Here is a 24,305-nt window from a genome sequence, read left to right on the forward strand (position 1 = left end):
AGACAGCAAACGTTGCAAATATGTCGGTCTCAGTGAGTCATACATCTTTGTGGTGTTTGGTGTCGAGACACTTGGCCCGTGGAGCCCACAGGCGCGGAGAATGTACAAAGTACTATCTTCGTGCCTCAATAAGGCTACTGGAAACCCAAGCGCTAGCAGTTTTGTAAATATAGTAATAAGATTTGCTTTGTTTGAATAATAAATATTATAAATTGTAAATCTTGGTATGTTTGTTTAACTCTTCAACACTTCTCGGGGTGTAGCCCGATAGACGCGGGTTTGAATCCAGTATTGTTCATTAATTTTGGAAAAATTTAAATTTGTGTATTGCTGAATTGAAAAAGTTGACACAAGAAATACTTATTTATTATATTATAGTAAATCTTAACTCTTTATGCCTTATCCCTTTATTTATATTTCTACTTATACCTTTTCATTACCTGTTTGTCATGATTTAGTAACTATACATTTTGCAGTTTGTCACCAATGTCACAGCAAAATTCGTGATAGACACAATTTACAAGTAGGGGAACCTGTTGAACCTTAGCACTATATGTACCTAGGTTGGTGATACTGAAACAGGGCTATAGTTGTTTGTGTTAGCACTGCTTCTAAAATAAAATATTGGTAAACTGAAAAAATACGGAAATCTGAGGACAAATAAAACAGTAAATAAAAAAAAACATGTAAACTTAAAAATAAAAATCATTTATTTTATCGGAGTAGGTATAAAGACACTTAAGGCGGCTATCCCGAGAAATCGCCAAAATAGCGCATAATTCAAACCATTTCTTGATGGTTTACATAGCTTTTATTTTTACAAAAATAATTATCTACAGAATATGTGAAGTAAATTCATTTTTCCTATACATTAATTTCCATCTTTAATAGACATTGCGAAAAATATCACCAAAATAATAACCTAACTCTTACAGTTGGAGCCATGTTAATCATTCAATCCAGGTAAAAATTGTATGAAAAATTATTAACTGCTTACCAATAATATTTAACATGACATAGTTTTGTAAAGAAAATTGTTTTATGTTTGTAATAAATTAAAAATGCTTCTTATTCTGAATTAAAATTATAGTGATCTTGTGCGAGAGAACCTAGCTCCGCTCGGTTCCTCAAGGCCGTTGGCTCGGTCCCCAGCCTTAAATTGTTCGGTATAGAATACATCATGTACAAAGTTAGCTAACTTGGGCAAAACTGATATATTGAGCATATGTTCTATTAAGTCTTATATTATGAAGCAGTCTTAACGATCTCTGTGACTTCACGCTGTTCGTCATTAATCCTTTGTTTTCTATTCCGTATTTCTTCATCACTAGGTAGTAGAAATGCAACCAGTCCACCAACTGAAACGGAAAATTCCGCATTATGTTATAGAAAGTAACTATATACATGAAAAGGTTAAAGCAATGATAACTAGAATTTTCTAGTGTAGTTAGATTGGACGTAATTCCAGGAAAACATTCCAAACCACAAACCCTCGAAATTGAGTTAAGAACACAATACTGTTCACGGGATTCATATTAACGGACTGAAAAAAAATGGCAGCCCTACTGTCAATCTGTAAATGACATCATGACTTAGTAGCCCAACCCACATGTATGGAATAAATTAATATTTATTAAACTTTAAACACGAATTCCTCAAAATGTGATGTTTGTGGCTTGGAACGTTTTTCAGGAACTACGTCCAATTAAGCTTCGGAAAGAAATGGTCCTCTGAAAGAGACGAAGTGGCGCAAGAAACTCTACCAGCATTCTTTTTTTACGCTCTTTTTAATAAATCATAGAATATTGTATTGTCATTGCTATTGCTATAAAATAATCATAATATAATCCCAGTCTGTCCGATCACTTCGATATTCCGACCACGGAACGGAAGACGCAGTTTTGGTTGGCCCCCCACAAGATGGACCGACGATCTGGTCAAAAACGCCGGAAGACGTTGGATGAGGGCAGCGCAGGACAGATCGTCGTAGAAATCTTTGGGTAAGGCCTTTGTCCAGCAGTGGCCGTCTTCCGACTAATGATGATTATATTTAAAACTCCGTACAATTTTTCTTTCTTTGCCTGTTATTATGTTCATAGCACGGACATGGAATTTACTGAATTAGCTCACCAATCCTTCATGTTGCAACGAGGGGCGAGTGTTTGACATTAAATTCAAATTCAAATATTTTTATTCAAAATAGGATGTGAAATCACTTATTAAAAGTCCAAAAACTACCACCCATTCCAAAATGAATGCTTCAGACCTGAGAAAAATGGGCGCAATAAACTCAGCGGGCTTTTTTTTTCATCGAATTAATATGTTTACAAAGTAATATTGTACAATTTAACTTATTATTTAATAGCCTGAGGGCGGTCACTCCATTCCCAATCTGTGGTATCATTAAGAAAGTCATTTATGTTATAGTAACCTTTACCACACAAACGTTTTTTAACAATTCTTTTGAATAACGTTATACTTTTGTTTTGAACATTTTCTAGGATCTTGTTGTAAAAGCATATACATCGCCCCACAAAATACTTACTAACTCGACTTAGCCGAGTAGTAGGCATCATAAGTTTATGTCTGTTCCTGGTTTTAACATTATGGTTATGACAGTTTCTGGCAAATTCACTTATGTGCCTATGAACATACATTACATTATCAAAAATATATTGAGAAGCAACAGTCAAGATGTTAATTTCCTTTAATTTTGCTCTCAATGATTCTTTAGGACCTAGGTTATTAATAGCGCGAATAGCCCTCTTCTGCAGCACAAATATTGTATTAATATCGGCAGCGTTGCCCCATAGCAATATACCATAGGACATAATACTATGGAAATAACTTAAGTATACTAGTCGCGCCGCATCTATGTCACTTAATTGTCTAATCTTTTTAACCGCGTATGCTGCAGAACTAAGTCTGTTCGCCAATCCTTCAATATGGGGGCCCCATTGTAATTTGGAATCTAGAGTTATGCCAAGAAATATAGCAGATTCCACCGGTTCTATCACCTCTCAGTATAACAAAACATTTGCATTTACATTTTTGATATTTGGTACGGTAAATTTAATGTATTTAGTTTTCTTTCTATTTAACAATAGGTTAATAGCGCTAAACCAGTACACGATGTCAGATAAAATATCGTTCACTTCGTCATACATAGCTTGGTTTCTTTTCAGTTTGAAAATCAGTGAAGTGTCGTCCGCAAACAATACTACCTTATGTTTTTTCTCTATAAGATTAGGAAGATCATTTATATAGATAAGGAAGAGGAACGGTCCAAGAATAGACCCTTGTGGTACCCCCATACTTAGAAGAGTCCCAGGAGATCTCTTGCCATTCACGTCAACCCTCTGAATTCTATTGTTTAGATATGAAGTCAGAAGATCGAGCGCAGTTCCGTTTATGCCATAGTGGTTCCTGACTGAAGATGCCAAGTGCATTCTGCGATTCCTCCCAGGCATCAAAAATATTCTTAATTAGCTCAACACCTGCATCCGTTGTTGAACGTCCCTTAGTAAAGCCAAATTGTTTCAAATGAAGTAACTTATGAGAGTTAAAGTAAGTAAGCATTTGGCTTAAAATTATTTTTTCAAAAATTTTACTAAGGGTCGGCATAACTGACACAGGACGATAGTTATTCGGGTCAGAAGAGCAACCCGACTTAAATATTGGTGTTATTTTACTATGTTTCATAAGGCCAGGAAACACGCCATGATTAATACAATTATTAAAGACTATTGCAAGATATGGTGCTATGACATCAATTATTGAACTTATTATTTTAACAGAAATGCCCCATATATCAGCAGTTTTTTTCATGTCGAGAGACTTAAAAGTTTTAATTATTTCTCCAGGGCTAACAAAACTAAAATTGAAAGTTTGTTGGCATTCTTTAACATTATCCAGAAGAAGTGACTCAGCAACACTGGTGGAGGAGACAAGAGTGCTTGTGATAGAAACTGGAATGTCAGAAAAATATTTCTCAAAAGCAGAAGCAACTTCGTGCTGAGATTGAATTATAGTATTGTTTATTGATAAATTGTATTCAATGTTGCGGTCTTTTACTCTACCAGATTCCCAGTTAATCACATTCCAAGTCATCTTTATTTTATTCGGTGCATTTTTAATTATCTTTCTGATATGCATAGACTTTGCAATAGAACAAACAGTTTTAAATAATTTAGAGTATTTTTAACATACTCGAGAAAAAATGCATAATGATCATATAATGATCTCTCACTATATAGTTCATATAGCCTTTATAGTCTGCTCCTATGAATGCCAGCTGTTGCCCAATCATTGAAGGACAAGAGACCACCTGATTTGACTGTCTTTGAAGTAAATATAGAAGCAAACTCTGTTTTAATTATTTTAAATAGCATCTCATACATTTCATTAGGATTTATATTATATTTCAATAAATCCAAATTTGAGAGTTTAACTGACACATTACCTCTATATTTCTCTATTCGCCTATTATTCACAGGAACAAACGTAAACTTTTTAATTTTGGTACATTTATTGACCTCAATATTAAAAGAGGCTAACTGGCCAAAGTGGTCTGAACTCAGTTTGTTTATTATTGGGAGAGTGAGAAATGGGTTTATAATTTGAAAATATGTTATCAATACAGCTTTTGGAGGTGCCGGTTACTCTAGTGGGCTCTAAGAAAATATTGGTTAAATCATATGATTTGAACAAAGATTTGAATCTAATACTGGTGGTGGATTTTTCTAATAAATTAATATTAAAATCACCACATATCATGATATACTTCTTCGACTTACATAATTTTAATAAAACCTCCTCCAATACACTTTCAAATAATTCATATACTGCATCTGGGGGTCTGTATATACTAACAACAATGGCGTGATCAAGCTCTGCACAGGCTATTTCAATGGTACGTTCAACAGAGAGGCCTACAATATCTTCACGTTCTTTGAATTTAAATAATTTACTTACAAGTATAAGAGAACCCGAATTAGTATTGCTTATTAAAGATTGAGTTGAATTAAAAGAAAGTGTAGTAGTTGAAGTTTTCATTCAAATGAGTTTTTGTAAAATTGAATTAGTAGCTGGTGAAATATTATCCAGTTAGTAAAATGGATTCTCTGTGTCGAAATACTTTAATGGAGATCCAGAAACTGATGATTCTTGATCTTAGAAAAAATATAGTAATTATAAATAATTTTCAAGTATACTCACAAAATGTAAGACTCCCATAAATATAGAAAGCAAGTTCACAATCATAAACTAAGAGCGATTTCAGCAGATTGATTCCAATAGCTGAACTACCCCGGCCCATCATTAGAGTTATACACACAGCCATTGCTCTGTAAGGAAATAAACATATTATTAACAGGTGACTGGATACAAAAAATTTAAAACCAACAACAGAGCTGGTGCGGCTTGTGAAGCGGCTGAAAAAGCTAAAGCATGCAAATACAGGAGTCTAGGTTCCGAATATGATTTTGGGTCCCATTCGGTGTTGAGACCCTTTGTCCGTGGGGTCCTAGCGCTGTAAATCTTTTTAAGGAAATAGCAAAATGGTTAGTCGACATCACAGGAGACCGAAGAGCTGGCAGCTATCTCGGATAAAGAATTAGTCTTGCCATACAATGGGGGAACTCTGCTAGTATCTTCGGAGCCTTGCCTGATAATTTTTAGTTTTAGGTTCATTGTTCTAGTATACATTTATTTTTTCTGTATAAGTAAATGATTGAACTTCAACAGGTTCTTTTGAAGAAGAACTCAATATATAAGCACACATTAAAACAAATTAAAACAAAATAACCAAAATCGTTATTTTCTATCCGATGCAAAATTTACATTCAAATTCCCATTTGGTATCGTGATCTTTTTTAAGAAGTCGTGATACTTCTGGTGTGTATTAATTTTCATGAATGAATTCAATAATTGTATCTATTGATTAGTTGGGAGAAATGTAGATAGCTAAAATTAATACTGAAATACTATAACCTTCCCGATGTTGTGTATTGAGTTCCATTTTTGAAGCAACAACACGGACTTCTTCATTCTAATTATGGTAAATTGCAACTCCACCAGGCCTCGTATGTGGCAAAGAAATGAAAAGCAAAAAAAAAACCATGAACAGAAGAGACACTGTATAATGCTTCATATCTCATTTTATCCCACGTTAAATCTTAAGAATTTATGTGTGTCTCTTTTTACTGTAGATTTTCGTTTCATCGACTTGCAAATCACAACGACGCTAATGAAGTTTTTACTTCAATATGATAAACATAATATGATGCTGTGATAAAATTTTCAATAATAATAATAAATAAATAAATAATATTGAAACACTTTTACACAAATTATCTTGCTCCAAACTAGGCATAGATTGTACTATGGGTACAAGACAACGATATAATTAATACAATATAGTTACTTAAACATACATAAATACCAAAAATATTACTTACTTGACGTAAGTGGGATAGATATCAACGGTGAAAGTTCCGAGAAATCCGAAGTTGACAGCACTGGTGATGTAAGTAGTGAAGAGTAACGCGATTAGTATGTAATTGTGGGTGAAGTTTAAGCAGATACCGGCTATGCCAGAACATATCTGAAAAAATTATTAGATATTACATTTTAAACATTTTTATCTATACAAGTAAACACAGTTTTTACCAGTGTGAGGCTCCTTTGCAAAGGATGCCGGCTAGATTATGGGTACCACATGGCGCCTTTTTCTGTCGCTAAGCAGTAATGTGTTAACATTATTGTGTTTCGGTCTGAAGGGCGCTGTAGCTAGTGAAATTACTGGGCAAATGAGACTTAACATCTTATGTATGAAGGTGACGACCACAATTGTAGAGCCGCTCAGATTTTTTTTCTTTCATTTCAGGGTTTTTCAAAATTTCATTTCAAGCTTTTCGTCTCGTCCCTTATCGTCATAAAAAAACACAAAGACACGTGATTTTAAAAGTCAAAACTTATGGAATAATTAGTTAGGGATTGGGGATAGTTAAGCTTTAATAGTAGTTGAAAAAGGCTTATCAACAAAATGTTATTCATAAAAATGTAATTATATATACATATGTAGGGTGATTTGAAGTGATAGTGAAGGCGTTTAACGTGTAGTTTAACAATAGTCGATTGTGGATGGCGGTAATTACATACCATGTAAGTTCTTTGTAACCAGAGATTGTATATTATACCCATTGCTTACCTGGAGAATTATAAGTAAACGTTTTCGTCCTAAAATATTGATAAGAACACTCAACACTCCGTTGAGTAAGGCGAGGAAACAGCAGTTTACGAACACGGACGTCATTGCGATTTCATTTAAACTGCAATCCGATTTCTGAAATAAAAAGCTTTTTATTTTAACGCTACTTTTATCCAATAAACAAATTTTTGGCATTCTGCTATACGAAAATCTCCAAATATCCAACATATTTCGGTTACCTTGACCACATCATCGGTCCATCTTGTGGGGGGCCTACCAGCACCGCTTTTTCCGGTAAGTGGTCGTCATTCGAGGAATTTAATGTCCCACCATCTGTCTGTCGAACTATGTGCCCTGCTCACTGCCACTTCAGTTGCGCAATCATTTGGGCTATGTCGGTAACTTTTGTTCTCCTACGGATCTCCTCATTTCAAATTTGATCTCGCAGGGAAACTCCCAGCATAGTGCTCTCCATTGCCCTCTAAGCGAACATGAGCTTTCTGTGCAGACTCATTGTTAGCGACACTGTGGTATTTGTGTGTGTTACAGAACAAAGGAAAGTGTGAGAGTGATATTGAAAGAAAAGTGAATGCAGGAAACGTGGTGAATGGAGCTTTGCACTTCTTTATGAGCAGTCGGAAGGTGTCTAACAAGAACCGTTTGGCTGTGCATGAGGGGGTGGTGGTTCCGACACTCATGTACGGAAGTGAAAGTTGGGTATGGCAGAAGAAACATGAAAGCATACTGAATGCAGTTGAGATGAGAGCGTTAAGAAGTATGCTAGGAGTTAAACTGAGTGACAGGATAAGAAACAGTGAGATAAGGTAACGTTGTGGTCTGAAAGAAGATGTAGTGACAAAAATTGAGAAAGGTATGCTAAGATGGTTTGGCCATGTCGAGAGAATGAATGAAGAACGATTGACGAAAAAGTATATTAGGCGAGTGTGAATGAAAGTGTTGGAATGGGTTGACCTAGTCGGACGTTTCGAGACCAAATCAGGGACGTTTTGAAAAAAGGCCAGGTCAGGAGTACCCTAAACTGAAGAGCATGTATGAAGGGAATAATGAAAGTGGACAAAGCGAAACAAGTATGTAAGTCAAAGACCACTTCTTTCCACTTGCTATCGTAGCCTACACAAACGGGAAAGAGGGGTGATTATTTATACGAACAGAAGAGAATTTAGGTTATATTTAGCCCAAAATTTTTAAGAGTTCTCGATGTAGGGATATACGAATTACAGGTCAGGTCTACTTACAACTGACGACGGCAAAAGCACAGTGATGTTATCATACAGAAATCTTTAGAAAGAGTTCTGATGGTTTTGTGAGCGTGCGATTAGAGAATACTTTTGTATAATATTTTTTAAGAATAGTTTTTTTAACATTTTAAAGTGAAACTTTTATTACATCGTCTCAAACTTTTTCGTCTGTGTGTCGCATGTCGCGTGACGGTCAGGCGGCGCCTATAGTTCGCAGCAGTTGACCGTGAAGTGTATAGACTATTACTCATTTGTGCCAGTGCTCCACCCTATTTTTAGTTAAATGTCTATAATGTGAAAAAAAGTTTCACTTTTACCGTGGTTTCATAAAACCACATAATCCTTTTTTTTAAATACTTTCACGTTGCGTTCTTACGAAAATTTCGTATAGCGATAGTGATTTGACTCCGAGTTTATTAAACGGAGACGCTTTAGGGATTATTATTAATCTACCACCGAAAATATTAATAAAAATAAATAAAATAAGCAGACAGAACACTTAATCTTTTTTTTTACATGCATAATTATTATTTTAATTTGACAATATTTTCCTTCCTAAATTTTATATATAATATTTATTTTTATTTATACCATTTTATGTAATCATCATTCATTTGATGATTTTGATAAATGGAAATTAATTTAATAAAAATAATAATAGATATGTATAATAATAGTAATAGAAACAATTCTGTCTCTAATTCTGATTCAAAAATTACCTCCGTCATGGTTAAATTATGTGAGTACCGCAGCATATCACAGAGCGTGCGAGTGCCGTCGTCAGTACTCAGGGAGCGAACAAATCCGTTCGCTATGTACGGCATCCATATTATAAAAGGTTGCAATCTGAAATTAACAAAATTATTATTCATTTAAGGCTGGGGACTGAGCCAACGACCTTGAGGAATCGAGCCGAGTTAAGTCACCTCTCCCGTACAAGATCGCAATAGTTTTAATTCAGAATTAGAAGCATTTTTAATTTATTACAAACATAATACAATTTTCGTTACAAAACTATGTCATGTTAAATAGTAAATAATAAATCTGAAAATATAAAGCAAATGCAACTTCTTAAATGCTCTCATTTTGCCGCCTCGAATATCGCAAAGCAATATAAACTCAGTGTTTTCGAAAGCTGCTCTTGGCAACTTCAGCTTGCCGTTCTGATGTCGCTTCACATGGCGAATGAAACCCTGGCCCACACAGAGAAAGCCTATCTGCCTCGAATTATCAACCGCCGGGTCTTTTGACACTCTCTATACAGAAAGTATACTTCAGACACAAATCTGGTTGGGTGAGCCCTACTTAAAAAATGAACCTTGTGCAATTTAAAAGATTAAGGCTAATAAGCTAAGGAGATAAAAATATGTCATATTACTGCTCTTCTACAATGTTCCACTTATTATTTTGCCCCGTATCGGAATATTGGGTATCGATCGCAAAGCAAAAATTGGCTTCGAAAAAACTGGGGGTCACAAATCAAGGCAATATTTCAAGCTGGCCTTACTAGCACATACAAAGTATAGAATTCGGAAGTATATTTTCTTTAATCTTTGGTCGAGTGTGTGCCTTAGGAAGTATATCTTTAGCCTGAAGGTTCTGGTCTGGTGTATGCCATAAAAAGCGCGTACACTTTTCTAAAAGGCCGACACCGCATCTGTGTTTTCTCTATTGTTGCAAGAGAATGTGGGTGGAGGTGAACACTTAAAATCAGGTGATTCGTACGCTCGTTTGTCCTCTTCCATAAAATACGGATATTACCGTACGATATTGTTGTCGTCTGAGTTAACAATATACCAATATCGTGTCATTGCCGTTGTCGTCCAATGTAAAAACGACCAAACAGTGTATTTTATCTCAGGCAAATGAACCTTCACCTGCGTTTTGTTAGCCGCTGTCCTCTGAACATAAAACAGGTCTTTAATTCTTAACTTCTTCTTATGAAACATGAGGACAATCATTAGTACTAAAAGAAGAGAAAATTTTAATGAAAGACTAATTTTAAACTGCTTTAAATCCAAGCAGTTAAACTGGCGACATAGGTATTGCTATGTTTTATATTGAATATACAAAAAAATTGTTTGATAAAGGTACCATAAACTAAAAAAACTTCATAAATACCCAAGGTAAACAATGATGAACATAGAAGATAAGAGAATTGTACTCTTGAGAAGTGGTGGCTTAAACAATGGCAGCGTCTGAGCGGTAAATGAAGACCACAAACTTGTTTGTTCCTTGGCAGTGGATTCTCCTAATAAAACTGACTCCACCTAAAAAAAAAACGTTAATATAATATATATATAATAGGAATAGAGAAGGGAAATGTAAGGTCTTGTAAACGACGTTTAGAGATTAGGTTAGATTAGATTAAATTATTGGAGACAAAAGGATGAGTGGCTGAATTGATTTTAAAGTTTAAGGCACCTCCCATAAACATCTGCAATGACATCAAGGCCTTCTTGGCTTTTCAAAGTTAGGTAGAGCTTGAACGTCCCTGAGGCGAATCGGTTCAGGAATACTGGAGATAACAAATGATTTTGTGATATCTTTGGCTCTCCTCCCGCATATGACATAAAGTGTTCGGAGGAGTTGTTCAAATTAAATCTAACAGCTGAATTCCTTACGTAAACCACCTGGCATTACCGTCGAAATACTCAACATAAAATGCTATCTAGCTTTTACTCTGTAGTTTGCATAGCAATGAATGTCATTGATGTGCGGCATATCATCATATACCCTGGGCACACATGCACATGGAAAGCTAATTTAATTACCCAGTTCAAATGACAGATAGACGGAAACTGGCTATGTTTTTTTATACGAATAAAAACTGAAATAAATACAAAATGCTGTATACACTCTTTATTTTTTATAACATTGACATGACGTATCCTTTCTGCCTAGAGCTCTCATAGCTTCTATCTTATAACAACACGTTTTTAGTGTATAATTTCATATAATATATTATTTAGATTAAATATTGTGTTGGCAACTAAATTACTAAAAATGTTATCTGTTACTATGAATTTTTGTAATGTTTGCTTTCTTTTTCGCAATTTTTATGGTTATTATGTATCGAGAAAAAATAATTTTCAATAATTAATTATCTGATTGAGCCAGAAAAAGGGTAGTGATTTTCGAGAGTACTTATGTATTTATTTATAGGACAACCAGTAGTTGTTACATTCTAATATGCTTAAAATATATCAAATATTAACAAATAATGAGTTGAATGTACAACAAATTAAGGTGTCACAACATGCACAGTCTTTGCTTCCGTGACACCAAGAAAACAATTCTATAAAATAAAGGAAAAATTATAAAATCAAGATACGAATTTGAAAAGAAGGAAAAAAAAGAAGAAGAAGAATATTAATCATATTTTGGCGCCTAACATTCTCGTAATATTTATTTTAAAAGCAGGTAAAGAATCTTTAAAAATATCTTCTTCACCACAGATGGAGTTATAAGTTCTTGATAGACGTGATATGGCAGAAAATTGCTTAAGGTTAGTTTTGGCAAATGGCTGATGGAACAGGCCAGCTCCGACCTGCGCACGCCTTGGTACTCGGCGGGGAACTCGTAAGCTGATGGAGTGCACGAGTGATGGACTGTCGAACTGATTTCTAATTATTTTGTATAAAAATATTAGATCTAGCATTTGTCGTCGAACAGAAAGACTTTTCAAGTTAAAGTGTTTCAACTTATCGCAGTAAGATGGCAATTGCTTATGTACCCCACAAGAAAAAGCAAGGTGCCATAAGAACCGTTTCTGAATGCGTTCAACTCTTAATTGGTGAATGTTGTATTGAGGAGACCAAACGATGCTACAGTATTCTAGATTACTGCGCACATAAGCATTATACAGGGTTATTTTAGTTGTTGGATCGCGGATTTTTTTACAGTTACGGATGATGAAGCCTAGCATTTTTGAAGATTTATTAATAACATTATCAATATGAGCCAGAAACGTTAATTTGTTATCAAAAAAAACCCCTAAGTCTCTAATATCAGTTTTATCCTCTAGAACTAAACCATTAATGCTATATTGAGTTCTGAGTATATCGCGGTTGCGAGTGAATGTGATAGAGTAACATTTACTTGTGTTCAATGTCATTTTATTACTAGTACACCATTTTTATATTGCATTAAGATCTTCTTGTAATAAATCGCAATCTAAAGGGCTTAACATCAGGTCATCTGCAAAGAGATAAGTGGTACTGTGTTGGATGTGAGATACAATATCATTTATAAATAAATTGAACAGCCATGGCCCCAAAGGAGAACCCTGAGGTACTCCTGAGATCACTGCGTTATTGTCGGATTTTAGGCCCTTCACCGCTACGTATTGAGTTCTGTTCGATAAGTAGGAATTAAACCATTCCAAAAGCGTCCCGCTTATTCCATATAACTTTAATTTTTGCATTAAAATAATATGGCTAACTCTATCGAAGGCTTTTGCAAAGTCCATGTAAATAGCGCTTTCTTGTATACCAGCATCAACTGCATTTACTATTTCATTATGGTATACAACCAAGTTAGTGCTCGTTGAACGGGATTGAGTGAATCCATGTTGCTCATGTACGAGAAGTTGTTTTATATGGCTGTTTAAATATGGATAGAGCAATACTTCGAATAACTTCGCGAATACGGACAAAATTGAGATGGGCTTATAATGATGAATAACGATGGATTTTAGCTTCAAACGTGTCGTTAGATTCTTTTTTTTTATGGAAAAGAGAATCATGTAAAACAGCTCTTCGGAACACTTCCCGTGATACATGCGGTAGAAGACACACAATGAAGCGATGTCTCTACATAACGCCAAGTGATCCAGCCGTTCACAGAGAACTTGGTCACCGACAATTCGATCTGCTCGGCAATGCATGTGGTGAAATGGATCGAGCAGATACTGAGGTGCGCCAGAACACAGATAACAGCAATACTCCATATGTGGTCGGACCTGCGCTTTGCACAGCGCTAGAATATGGGCCGGCTTCGAAGCCAATTTGAGTTTGCTCTTTAGATGGCCGCGGAATTGGCAATCGCTCGAGATTTCGAGACCTAGTATTCCGATACTAGGCGAGGCTGTAAGGGAAGTGTTATCGTTTGTGATACGACAAATGTGTTTTTTTTAGTGGTAAACGCCAAACTTGAGTCTTCTGGGGGTTAAATTGAACAATGTTCAATTTACCCCATTGGGCGACCTTTTCAAGAGAGGACTCGATGGAAGACATAAGTTTCTCCCGGCACTGGTCGACGATTTCTCTAGGGAGACCTGCATGGCCCGTGTATACGGCATCACCCGTGCTGTCGTCTGCATAGCAATGTTGGAGGTGTCCAACATATCATTGATATACCAAAGATACAGATAGTACACAGCCTTGGGGCACTCCAGCGTTCACGGGCTTGGAATTCGAGCAATAACCGTCGATAACAACCTGTATGCTGCGCCCAGTGAGGAAGCTGGAGGTCCACTTGCAAAAGCTCTCGGGAAGTCCAAATGATGGAAGATTTTCGAGAAGCGCCTTGTGCCATACACGATCTAAGGCCTTCGCTATATCCAGGCTAACTGCCAGGCCTTCCCCTTTGCTTTCGAAAGCCGCCGCCCATCTATGTGTTAGGTATTCCAAAAGATCAACTGCCGATCGACCATGGCAAAAGCCGTACTGTCGGTCGTTGATCAACCCGTGACCCTCTAGGTATACCAAGACCTGCCGGTTAATTATGCTCTCCGTGATTTTAGAGAGCAGGGAGGTAATAGATATAGGCCTGTAATTTGCCGGATCCAAGCTGTCTCCTTTTTTTGACTGACTTCCATGAGACAGGGACTACGCTGTTTGTATATGAGTGCCGGAATAAACGCGTTAGCACCGGCGTCAACTCAGGGGCACACGTTCTAAGCACGATTGAAGAAATGCTATCCGGCCCGCTCGACTTTCTGACGTCCAACGAAAATTGAGCTCGCCTAACAGTTTTCTGTCCGAACTGTACTTCAGGCATAGAGCTCTGACACCGCGGGATGGTCGGCGGTGTTTTTCCGTTGTCGTCAAGAGTCGAGTTGGAGGCGAAAAGAGTGCACAAGAGATCGGCTTTCTCTTTTGCCGTATGGGCCAGGGTGTCATTCCTCATGGACGGCGGCAGGGACGGCTGGTTGAAGTTACCAAGAGCAGCTTCCGACAACGACCAGAACTTGCGTGTTCTGGTCGGGTAACTGGAAAGCTGCTCGCCGATTTTGACGACGTGCTTCGATTTCGCACGGGCGATTTGCCGCTTAAAATCTGGAGGCACGGTTATATTTCCTCTTTAGGAATTTGCAGTTCGGATCCTTTGAGCCCAGAGCTGCAACCCAAGTTCGATACGCCTGTTTTTTGCAGTCTGATGCTGCTTTAACTGACGCATCGAACCATGGCTCTGATCTGCCACCGATCGGTACTGCAGAGCTTGGTATAAAAATATCATTGCCCTGTAGTATCACATCGGCTACTGCAACGGAGCAGGCACTGGAATCATCCGAAGGGAAACAAACCTTGCCCCAAGGGTAGGATGCAAAAAAGGAACGCATCCTATCCCAATCTGCTGACTTATAGTGTCAAACTCGGCGGGTTGCTGGTGGTCTGCGACGTGGGAATCGAATAGGCACTGCACTCCTGACCAGGCAATGGCCGGATATTCCGAAAGGGGCGTTGACAGAGACCTGGTAACTATTGGGATGTGTAGTCAACAGAAGATCTAATAAGGACGGCATATATGGCTATCCAAATCTGGGAGCCGCGTTGGCGACCTAACCAACTGGGACAGACCATACGCCAATGTAAAATTATGCACAGAGCACCCTGCGTAGTCTGTTGTACGTGACCCAAGCCAGTCGGCATTGGGCCCGTTAAAATCACCCAAGACTACGATTTCAGCGAAGGGGATCTGTGCAAGTACGTCGTCAATTGCCGCTTGAACGCAGCCCATGTGATGATCCGTTTCTGCGTTACCACTATGGGACCTGAAGACACGCATAGATGCGGACGCGGTCCTCAAGTTCTACACGCAGCCAGAGAGTATACAGGTCTTTACCCTCAAAATTTCCGAGATGGCGACAGTAGATATCCTCCCTAACGTACACACATATCCAGGTATGCGGCAAATAATTATTAAATATCTCCGGTCCTCCACACCAACCTATACAAAAATAGCGACACTGGGCCTCTACTTCACGCCGGCTTTTTAAAATATTTTATTGCGACGCAAACTGATCTGTCACAGACGATGGCAAATCTCATAATGGTGGCCGATCGGCTTGTATTAGTGTTAGTGTATGCGTAGGGCTATGTATTTTCACGTTTACTGGCTTGTTTTGGTGCCTCACTATTATGTAAGGTGACACAGAGTCCTACTTATTTTACTCGTCCGTGGTAATAACATATTTTAAGTCAATCATAGCAATCAAAAATACTTCCAATAATACTCTGGCAATAACAAGAAACGACAGATTACTAATAAAATGCTATCAGATGTTACGAAACGTGCTTGTGTTTGAAAACGACAGGGACTTAATATTGTGTATTTTTCAAATCTCAGTATGACACAAGGAAAACATCACAGAGATAATTAACGTTGTACACATAATTGTTATCGTTTATATGATACCACTTAATATATGTAGTTCTGTAAGATAAAAACATTTTGATTTTGTTATCTTTATCGTTTTGTTTAAAAAAATGTTTAATGAAGCGTTAAGGCTTTAGTATCGACATGTCAAAACAAAAAAAAAAATACAAAAAACAACCGACTTCAAAAACACTTTTTCAAAACAATAGATATAATACGCACTAAAGTAAGATACAACTGGACCACGATTACACTTTTTATAATAGATGACAAATTTCTCAATAAATTACACTGACAGTTATTGATGCAAACCTAACTATCTAAAATTGCAAAGTCCTTAGAATTAGTGTCGATATTCTAAGATATTTTGCAATTTTAGGTAAATTGTTTTTTGTCATATCAACTGTTACATGTTAGTAATCGTTCAATTTTCGCTGGGAGCAGTTGCGATGCTCGCGATCACACGTAGGTAAATGCGCCGGGTAAAGCGCAAACGCATCACAACACTGTCGCCGCCCGGCGACGGCCTTCACGCGATCCAGTTCATCGACTTTGCAATATATTTAATAATTATTAATGACGAACTATCAACTTTAGGCGAAGTTGGTTATTAAATTTTATTAAAATAATCGATTCGAGACCAAAGAAAGATTCTCCGAGCTCTAGTGTAAAGCTCACTACGGAGACGGAAAATTTACTCTACAGACGGTTTACTGAAGAGAGAGACCAGCAAGTAAAAATCCAGAGTCTTGTCAATGTAAGTCAATCAAAGTCAAATAGAAATTCTTAAAGTGCAACTCAAATGTTTTGCTGAGACTAACAATAGTACTCAGCAAACCATGGAAACTTCTGTAGCCAGTGTTCATTATAGCATGGATGAAGAAGACCTAGCCAGAGAAACTGATTGGACTCTGGTGAAAACAAGGATGAAGAGAAAATTGAACTACTCATCTGTTCAAGTCAAGCCCAACGACAAAAAAAACAAAAATACATCAGAAAAACCAAAGAGAACCCCACAGCCACCTCCAATTATTATAGTCAATGGTATTCAAAATGACCGAAAATTCATTAATTTTTGTCAGAGAGTCAGTTGATAAATTTAATATCAAGATGATGTATGGTGATGCAGTAAAGATTAATGCTGTAGATGGTGAGTCATACCGATCACTAACCGACCTACTTGCTGCAAATACTTGTCTTTGGCGTTATAATGAAAATAAACAAGAGAAGTCAGTAAGAGTTATGGCGAAAAAGTTGCATCATACATGCAAGGCAGCTAGAATAGTCGAGGAGCAACAAATAAAGGGATTTAAAATCACTGAAGCAGTGAATAAGCTGAGTTGGAAAACGGAAGAGCCACTTAATATTATGTTCATGCTAACATTCGCCAATAGCGAAGACATAAATAAAATTTATTATATAAAAGTATATTCGGTTGTGCTATTGATATACAGCCATTAAATAGCACTTAATTAATCCCACAGTGCAAAAGATGTCAGGCATATGAAGATATCCAAAAATACTGCTCTAAAGAGCCTAGATGTGTTAAATGCACTGAAAAACATCACACCAAAGACTGCAAGAAACCTAAAGATGAGAAACCAAAGTGCGTTCACTGTGGAGCCCCACATCCCACTAATTCCAGAGGAAATGTTATTGCTAAAGAAATCCTGCAAATTAAGAAACAAGAATACTAAAAGACCATCTATGCTAGACAACAAAATGACGGAAGTGAAGTGCAAAATATTTCAAATAAGTCTAATATAAGCCTACAATAAATACGAATACAGTATGTAATAAAAAGACGTATGCCAAGGTTTCTGTGAATATAAAAAAAGCATCCGAGGAACCCCACACAGTTTCTAAATCAGATTGAAAACAGAAAAAAAAATTAAAATAGCACTATGAAAGCTATATTCAAGCAAAACAAATGATACACCGCTTAAAATAATGGCGTGGAAAGCAAATGGATTACTTAAACAGCAAAATGAATTGCAGGTAATCCTCGATATGGAAAATATTGATGTGTATCTAATATCCGAAACACATTTCACGACGCACTCTTAAATTAACTTCAAAGACTACAAAATTTACCATGCCTTACATCCCCATAATACAGCAAGAGGTGGAAGTACCGTTATTGTATAGGAAAACCATTCCCGTTAGCAGGAGAGGAGATGATTGTGGAGATTTTAATATAAACTTGCTTGAACCTTCTGTCATAAAAATTTATTTCAAAGTTTTCAGTTCATCAATGTATTTTGGGAAGCTACTAGAATCACTTCTACAACAGCATCCTAACGGCCCAACGACTTTATACAAAATACTCGATGGCACTTTTTCTACTTCCCTCTTGTCGAATATTCATCTAAGAGTTGCCAATCGGTCTTCAAGACATGAACAGCCTTTTATCATTCCGTTCTGCAATAATAACGTGTCCTTCCATAACCCTATCTACAGAATTTGTCGTCAATACAATGCACTACTACTCGAAATCAGTGAAGTACCTGATATCTACAGTTCATCTGTTTGTAAATGGAAATATAGTTTATATAAATTCCTTAATTAGTTTAAATTTTTAAAAAAGCATCTTAAATAACTACCATACTTATTCACTTCTATTTGTCCAAATATATATTTTCTCTATCTTTTTCTTTTATAATACTACATTACCTAAAGTTAGTTTTAAAATCACTATTACTGTTGTATTTGCATAGTTATTAATTTATGCTAATCATGCTGAGTACATATCCTCGTGGAGTTGCAGCCTATCTTGTATAGGGTCTTTCAATAGGGACTTCCGAACTCTTACAGTTGATAGCGGCCATCTTGTTGAAGCTACATCTGTCAAATTGGCTGTCATTTATTCAGTCTGTTTTGCCAAATCACCATGGATGGATATAGCGTTCAACAACACGTGCAAATGATAACATTGTTTTATCAAAATGGGTGTTCTGTTCGGGCAACGTTCCGCGCGCTTCGCCCATTTTACGGGCGCCATAATCGTCCTACCGAGAGGACTATTCGCAGTGTGGTGGATAAATTTGAGTCCACTGGTTCAGTAAACGATCAACCAACATCCGTACGTCGACGAAACGCAAGATCTACCGAAAACATCGCCGCTCTCCGTGAGAGCATGCAGGAGAATCCGAAGCAGTAGAGAATCGCGTCGCTCACAAGAACTCGGCCTTTCACAGACCACAACTTGGCGAATTTTGCGTCGTGACTTGGCCCTGCACCCGTACAAAATTCAACTGACCCAGGAGCTGAAGGTAAACGACCATAGACAAAGACTTGTGTTCGCTGAATGGGCTCTGGAGCAGTTGGCAACTGACCCTTATTTTCATCGAAAAATCATCTTCAGCGATGAGGCCCATTTCTGGATGAATGGGTACGTGAACAAACAAAATTGTCGAATTTGGGCCGATACAAATCCACATGAGATCCAAGAGCGTCCAATGCATCCCGAAAAAGTCACTGTTTGGTGTGGATTTTGGGCTGGCGGCATCATCGGTCCATATTTCTTTGAAAATGACGTTGGCCAGGCCATCACCGTAAACGGAGAGCGCTATAGGTCGATGATTACCAACTTCTTTTGGCCTGAATTGGATGATATGGACACCAACGACATGTGGTTTCAACAGGACGGCGCTACGTGTCACACAGCTCATGCCACATTGGACATTCTGCATGAGCGGTTCGATGGCATGGTCATCTCACGTGGAGATGATGTGAACTGGCCACCGAGATCGTGCGATTTGACCCCATTAGACTATTTCTTGTGGGGTTTTCTTAAGTCGCAAGTCTATGCGAATAAGCCACAAACCACAGTGGCCCTCAAAGCCAACATAACCCATGCCATCGGTCAAATTCAGCCTGATTTATGCACCAGCGTCATAGAAAATTGGACATTTCGGATGCGCGCCACCCAGAGGGCGGACATTTGAACGATGTTATATTCCACACATAATGGCATCGATAGGCCTTTCAAACGAATAAAAATTGTTGATGATATCTAACACAAATTTTGTTTTATTTAAATTTGAAGACAGGAAGCCCTTATTGAAAGACCCTTTATTTAGCTGGTAGTTTATTTTGTTTATTATGTATTTGTTGTAATTCTGTTATGTGTACCTATTAAGTAAATAAATAAATAAATAAATCCTGTTTAGATATTTTTTTACAAATGTAACTTTTACTAGTAAGCTTATAATTAATAATCTTCAGTCCGACCATAGTGGGCAACTTATAAAAGTAAATACAAGATTGAAAATGTCAAACCAAAACACGTGACGATTATACCAGTTACTAGTAGCCGTCTTGAGAGGCTTAGAAATAATTTGGTAAATACCATACTATTGTTACACTATGGTGAAACTGCTAATTTTCACTATAACTTAGTCTTCAATTCCTTCTGTGAGGAATATGACAGGATTTTTACTCCAGTAACGGTAACAGTAAACAACAAACATTGTTTTAATGATTGGACAACATTGGGTCGTAAACGCTTATATGATCTATACTATGAGAAACATTACAATAATAGTAAATAATTTAAAATATATGTAAAAAAAATCTCAAAGCTCTTAAAGTAGTTTGTTATGAAGCGATGACACGTTTCACTGCAGATAAAATTAAAAACAGTAATAATAAAGTAAAAGCAACTTGGAATGTAATTTACAATGAAACTGGTAGATCGAATTGCCGTAACACCTCTATGTGTTTAAATATTAATAATCGCGCTATTACTTCGGAAATAGAAATAGCAAATTAATTTGATAAATACTTCTCCAAAATACCAATTATCACGACTAAAGACCTAAACTCTTCACCAAAAGCAGCACATGATATGCTTAAATTACACGTACCAGTATCTTCCATTGATTTGAAATTTAAGAATGTTAAAGGTAGTGATATACTAAAAATCTTCAAATTAATTGATCTAAAAAATACAAAAGTACCTATGGGGCCATTCGGCTAATATTGTTAAATATATACTTGACTTTATAGCACCTGAATTAGCAATAATATTCAACGAATGCATAGATGAGAGTGTGTTCCCTGATCTCATGAAATACAGCAAAGTTATACATTTGTTTAAATCGGGCAGTTATTTTAACCCTGCTAATTTCAGGCCTATTTCAGTACTGCCTGTTTTAAGTAAAATTTTTGAAAAACTTATGCTTCAGCAGCTATAAATGCATTTTTGTAAATTATTGAAAAAAAATCAATTTGGTTTCACTAGGTGCTTATCACCAATTAATGCGGGTACTCCGCTCATTAAGCACGTCTTTGACGACTGGGAATAGTCACAGGATGCATTAGGCAATTTTGTGATTTATCCAAAGCATTTTACTGCGTCCACCATTAAACTTTACAACTAAAATTAAAGCACTATGGAGTTAAAAATGGAGCCCTAAATCTATTAAAATCATATTTAAGCGAAAAAGTTCACATAGCCGATGTAAATGGCAAACGGTCTTCGGATAAACCTGTAGGAATAGGTGTTCCGCAGGGTTCTATTCTCGGTCCTTTCTTGTTTTTTATAAATATACGATCTACCGTTTGTGGTAGATGATAACCATAAGATTGTATTGTTTGCTGATGATGATTCACTTATCTTTAAAGTGAAGCGACGTGAAGATATTCAAATTCAAATATTTTTATTCAAAATAGGATGCCATCACTTATTGAAAGTCAAAAACTACCACCCTTTATTATTTTGGTACGTTCTTAAGCAGCTGGTTGATAAAAAGGCATAAATGGCATTTATTTTCTCAAAATTGATTCCATTAGAATTCTTTTTGATGTCATTTCCTCTGAGCGAGAAGAAGGGGCGCAAGAACCTCTCCCAGCATCCTTTTTTTGCGCTCTTTTCAATAAAAATATACAACATTGTGCAGTCATTTCTATCGTTATAAAAAAATCATAATCTAGTGCCAGGCTGTCCGGTCACTTAGATAAGCTGGGAAGTTTTAAGAGAAATAATATATATTATAAGTACAAAAAAAGCATATGGATATGATTTGATATCCGGGGAAATTCTTAATCAACTCCCAAAAAAGATCTCGTTCAATTTATTATGTATTATGAAATTACATTATTAATTGTGAAATTAGATTACGACAAGTACCAGATCTGTGGAAAATTGCTGTAGTCACATGATTGCAAAACCAGGAAAATCACCGAATCAAACAGGTAAATTTCCCTGCTTCCTGTAATATCCAAGCTTTTTGAGAAGTTGCTTCTTCGTTTATGTAAGCTTAAGCCTATAATAGAGATTAATAATCTGATTCCAGAGCACCAGTTTGGTTTCCGCGAAAAACACTCAACCATAGATCAAGTGCATAGAATATCCAATATTACAGAAAAAACCTTAGAAAGCAAAGAAGTCTGCGCCAAAATATTTCTGGATGTTGTGCAGGTTTTCGATAAAGTAAGGCATATAGGGATTATTTACAAGCTAAGAATGGTTTTACCAAAACAATTTTCAGATATCCTTGAATCTTATATGCTTAATAGACATTTTAGGATTTGACAAGAGGATATCTGTTCAGGAATTAAGGAGATAAAACCTACTATACACAAATGACATTCCTGAAATAGAGGATAACGCTGTCGCGACCTTTGCTAATGATACTGCTCTAATGGGCGTGGGTAGTAACCATAAAGAGGCAGCAGAAAAAGTTCAAATAGCGGTAAATAGTTAGTAGTTAAGTGGACTAATAAAAGAAAAATCGAACTTAATGAAAATAAATCTGTTCATTATCCAAATGTTTTGAGTTTTCTTTAGTGTTAATTCCGTAAATATTTGTCTTTAACCATTTCGACACGTGTTTTGCCCCTACACGAGGCATCCTCAGGACATGTTGACACGCCAAAATCTGGCACGAGACTGAAGACTGAGACACTCAGTCTGCTATTGGCCAGCCACAAATTATGGATTTCCGCAAAGTAACGCTTACTTCAATAATTTTTTTTAAATCTGTTCATGTAAATATAAGTAATAAGAAACCAGATTACGAGACAGTATACATTTATAAGCAAAATATCGGGGCATTACTTAACGCAAAGCTCCGCTGGAACGCTCAATTTAAAAAAAAAGAGAACAATTAGAACTTTTGGGATCCAGCCCAACAAACAATTAATATTCAAATCATACAACGCTTCCAGAATTAAGTATTTAGGGAGATTTTGAATGCACCTGGGTACATTCGAAACAGCGATCTCCATCGGGACCTTAACACTGAGTTCGTTGACAAAGTTATCAAAAAATACGCTCACCGACATGGATTTCACCATCACGTGAATGTCAAGGCAATAAGACTCCTTGACAACACTGATATAGTAAGAAGACTTAAACGAACAAGACCATTTGAGTTGGTGTAGTGCTAGTCAATTAGTGTAAAACAATATAAAAATAATGATATTATAAAATACATTGGAACAAAGTGACTTCCTCTTAACAAAGAAATTAATAAATGTGTTAATGGACACATTCTTACTTTAATCTATCTAGCAGTTTAAGTCAAAGTAGAATTACTTATTAGTATATGCTAAGGCTAGATTGTAATGCAAGTGGGGCAACTACCCAGTGTAGTTGCCCGTGGAGCCCAGAGGCGCGGAGATACAAAGTACTATCTTCGTGCCTCAATAAGGCTACTGGAAACCCAAGCGCTGGCAGTTTTGTAAATATAGTAATAAGATTTTCTTTGTTTGAATAATAAATATTATAAATTGTTAATCTTGGTATGTTTGTTTAACTCTTCAACACGGGGCGTAGCCCGATAGATGCGGGTTTGAATCCAGTATTGTTCATTAATTTTGGAAAAATTTAAATTTGTGTATTGATGAATTGAAAAAGTTGACACAAGAAATACTTATTAATTATATTATAGTAAATCTTAAGTCTTTATGCCTTATCCCTTTATTTATATTTCTACTTATACCTTTTCAATACCTGTTTGTCATGATTTAGTAACTACACTGGCCTTCAAAAGTAAGTATCACACTTTTAAAATTGGGATAACGTTTTAAGTTCACAAGATATACTTTCGAAATAAAAAGGACTCCAAAGAGAATTTAATTTTGTTAGAATTTAATTAAAAAAACTTTATAGGCGGTAACCTTCTTTTAAGAATTGGCTGAAAAAAAACTTCAAAAACAAAAGCATTCCTTTTTTAAAGTGGACGTTTCCGAATTACAATTTTACCATTCACATTTTTCTTTCTGTT

General features: G+C 36.4%; 1 protein-coding gene across 2 annotated transcripts in view; it reads right to left on the reverse strand.

The window, feature by feature from the left end:
• Positions 1 to 687: 687 nt before the first annotated feature.
• Positions 688 to 24,305, reverse strand: part of LOC126974546 (synaptic vesicle glycoprotein 2B-like) — a 31,776-nt gene continuing 8,158 nt past the window's right edge. For both annotated transcript variants that reach the window (XM_050822070.1, XM_050822069.1), the window contains 6 exons: positions 10,591 to 10,739; positions 9,189 to 9,315; positions 7,211 to 7,345; positions 6,459 to 6,604; positions 5,218 to 5,345; positions 688 to 1,358 (listed from right to left, as the gene is read on the reverse strand). In XM_050822070.1, the coding sequence (XP_050678027.1) occupies positions 1,246 to 1,358; positions 5,218 to 5,345; positions 6,459 to 6,604; positions 7,211 to 7,345; positions 9,189 to 9,315; positions 10,591 to 10,739 (798 nt within the window). In that variant the 3' untranslated portion in view covers positions 688 to 1,245. The remainder of the gene's footprint in view (positions 1,359 to 5,217; positions 5,346 to 6,458; positions 6,605 to 7,210; positions 7,346 to 9,188; positions 9,316 to 10,590; positions 10,740 to 24,305) is intronic.

The sequence above is a fragment of the Leptidea sinapis genome, chromosome 32, assembly GCF_905404315.1.
Source record: "Leptidea sinapis chromosome 32, ilLepSina1.1, whole genome shotgun sequence".
In the NCBI taxonomy this organism is placed as follows: domain Eukaryota; kingdom Metazoa; phylum Arthropoda; class Insecta; order Lepidoptera; family Pieridae; genus Leptidea; species Leptidea sinapis.